Source organism: Geospiza fortis, unplaced genomic scaffold, assembly GCF_000277835.1.
Source record: "Geospiza fortis unplaced genomic scaffold, GeoFor_1.0 scaffold412, whole genome shotgun sequence".
Classification (NCBI taxonomy): Eukaryota; Metazoa; Chordata; class Aves; order Passeriformes; family Thraupidae; genus Geospiza; species Geospiza fortis.
This window is the reverse complement of record NW_005054504.1, coordinates 555,997-558,446: the sequence shown is the minus strand read 5'-3', so window position 1 is coordinate 558,446 and position 2,450 is coordinate 555,997. Positions and strand designations below refer to the sequence as shown.

The window sequence follows — 2,450 nt, the reverse complement described above, 5'->3', positions numbered from 1 at the left end:
GGTACCAGTGGGCCGTGCTCTACCCTCCGTGAGCCCCACTCTGTCCCCGGTGGGCCCTGCACCGGCCCCGATCTGCAGCCCCAGCAGCGATGGCAGCCAGTCCCCCATCCCTGCCTCTTGCCAAACCCCTCCTGGGGGCTTTTCCTTTCATCCCAGTTGGAGGGAGGGAACAGGGCCAGGGAAGAATTCTCGTCCCTATGTTGCAGAGATGGCCCTGGACCAGTCCCTGCTGCCTTGTCACTATTTCTGGGGTTGGCTTGAGCATGCAGAGATCAGAAGTGATGGCTCCGGGTGAGTCACCGCCACCCTTGCGATGGGCACATCTGGATCCTCGCAGCATTGGGGTGGCTCCAGCTCCGGACACTGGACCAGCAGAGGGGTAGAGTTGCGCTGGGATGGGGGACAGGACTCTGTGCCACAGCCAGGGGGTCTGCAGGGGCAGGGGGCGGTGGGCTGGCAGCAGCCACACTGGAAGGCTGAGGGCTCACATGGGCCAGCGGCAGTGCGCTCGGCTGCTGTGGCAGCAACGGTGCAGGAACCTGCTCCCAGCTGCACCTGGAGCTGGGATTGCAGCAGGATGAATTTTCTTATGAAGGCTGGTGTGACACCTGTAAAGAATGATCAGCCCAGACCTGAAGAGCTCTGGCTGGTGTGTCAGAACAAATCTGGCACTGGTAGGAACCACCCAGGAGCAGAGTTTGTGGTGGAGCTTGGCCTGCACAGCTGTGGGGATCAGCACCCACAGCCCCTGAGGCTGGTGCTGGAAGAACAAACATCACTGCTGTACTGACAGATGGCTGATCAGAAGTTGAACTCACAATGAAACCAGACCTTGTGTTGGTGGGTGAGAGCTTTAGCTGTGCTTCTAGGCTCTCCATGAATGTTTTTCCCTCTCTTCTTTAGAGGTGCTCATCCTCCCTGCCCTCCCTGGCTCTGTCCAGCCCCATGGAGCTGTGCCGGTGTGAGCTGTGGTGCAGGCTGGCATGGAGCCTGTTTGCTGCCACTATCTGGAAAATGTTGCCAGGTTTTCTACCTTTGGATATTACTTGAGCTCCAGTGGGCAGGAGTGGGAGGTAATGCAGCAAACCGACCTTTTCCTGGGATATGTATCCTAGAGAGGAGGTGAGAGGAGGGACAAGGACCCTTCTTCTCTTGCTCTGCCTGGGAGAGACTGGCCCTGAAAGGCCTGAGCAGCAGCTCTGCTTTGCCAGCATTTTTCAATTGGAAAGACTCTGAGGCAGGTCCTGTCTCCATGGGTACAGGGCAATTTGGATTAACTGGGAATTGCCACTTCAGGCTACAAAACATTTCCAGGAGAACCCAGACTGACCCCTGGGACATGCTGCTGGTTGCCAGTGTTCAACCAGACTTGGTGTCACTGACCAGCACTGTCTAGGCCCAGACACTCAGCCAGTTCCCAGCCCACCTCATTGCCTGCTCATCCAGCCCAGAGACCTCCTGCCATCTCTGTCACTTGGGTCAGGATGGTGTCCTGGAATGTTCTGGATTGCCTGTACCCTGCTGTGCTGTCCTTCCATGAGATGTTGGGGTGGCTGAAGTTCTCTGTGAGAACCAGGGGCTGCAAACACAAGGCTGCTGCTCATTCTCCACAGAGCACCTCATGTGCTTCCTCTGCCAGGTGGTCTATAGCAGAGACCCCCTACAATGTCATCTGTCATGTTTTGTTTTCTAATCCTCCCCCATGAGCTCTGTTGGGTCCTCACCCATCCCCACAGAGCTCCTGGCCCTCCCACTGTGCTCCTACACAAAGGGTGGCTCTCCCTCCTCATTTTCTCTTTTCCTCTGTGAAATCATCAGTGTTCTCGTTCATGGCGTAGGATTTGGTGCACAAATAGACATGGATCTGTTGGAATGAGTCCAGAGGAGGCTGAAAAGATGCTCAGAGGGCTGCAGCCCCTCTGAAGTCAGGCTGGAAGAGCAGGGGTTTTCAGCCTGGAGAAGAGAAGCCTTGGGGGAGACCTTAGACCCCCTTCCAGTGCCTGAAAGGGCTCCAAGAGAGCTAGAGAGGGACTTGGGACAAGGGGTGGAGGAACAGGACAATGGCCTTAAACTGAAGGGGGGCAGGTTTAGATTGGATATTGGGAAGAAATACTTGGCTGTGAGGATAGGGAGGCCCTGGCACAGGTTGCCCAGAGCAGCTGTGGCTGCCCCTGGATCCCTGGAAGTGTCCAAGGCCAGGTTGGACATGGCTTGGAGCAACCTGGGATAGTGGAAAGTGTCCCTGCCCAGGGCAGGGGGTTAGACTCTATGATCTTTAAGTTGCCTTCCAGTTCAGACCATGCTGGGACTCTCTGAAACCCAGACACAGGAAGACCTTTTGCAACCCCTTCCCCATGGCCTTGCCAGGGCCATGCTCCACACTCCTGTAGCGTTTTTTCTTGTCTGCTTCAATTCCCAGGTGCAAGTGTGGGACACAGCTGGCCAGGAGA

The 2,450-nt window shown here is 56.3% G+C and overlaps 1 protein-coding gene across 1 annotated transcript in view; it reads left to right on the top strand.

Annotated features, from left to right (window-relative positions):
• Positions 1-983: 983 nt before the first annotated feature.
• The window catches only part of RAB33A (RAB33A, member RAS oncogene family), a 1,847-nt gene continuing 380 nt past the window's right edge, over positions 984-2,450 (top strand). The window contains exons 1-2 of the mRNA XM_005428797.2: positions 984-1,073; positions 2,420-2,450. The exon at positions 2,420-2,450 is cut by the window's right edge and continues 380 nt beyond it. Of these exons, the coding sequence (XP_005428854.2) occupies positions 984-1,073; positions 2,420-2,450 (121 nt within the window). The remainder of the gene's footprint in view (positions 1,074-2,419) is intronic.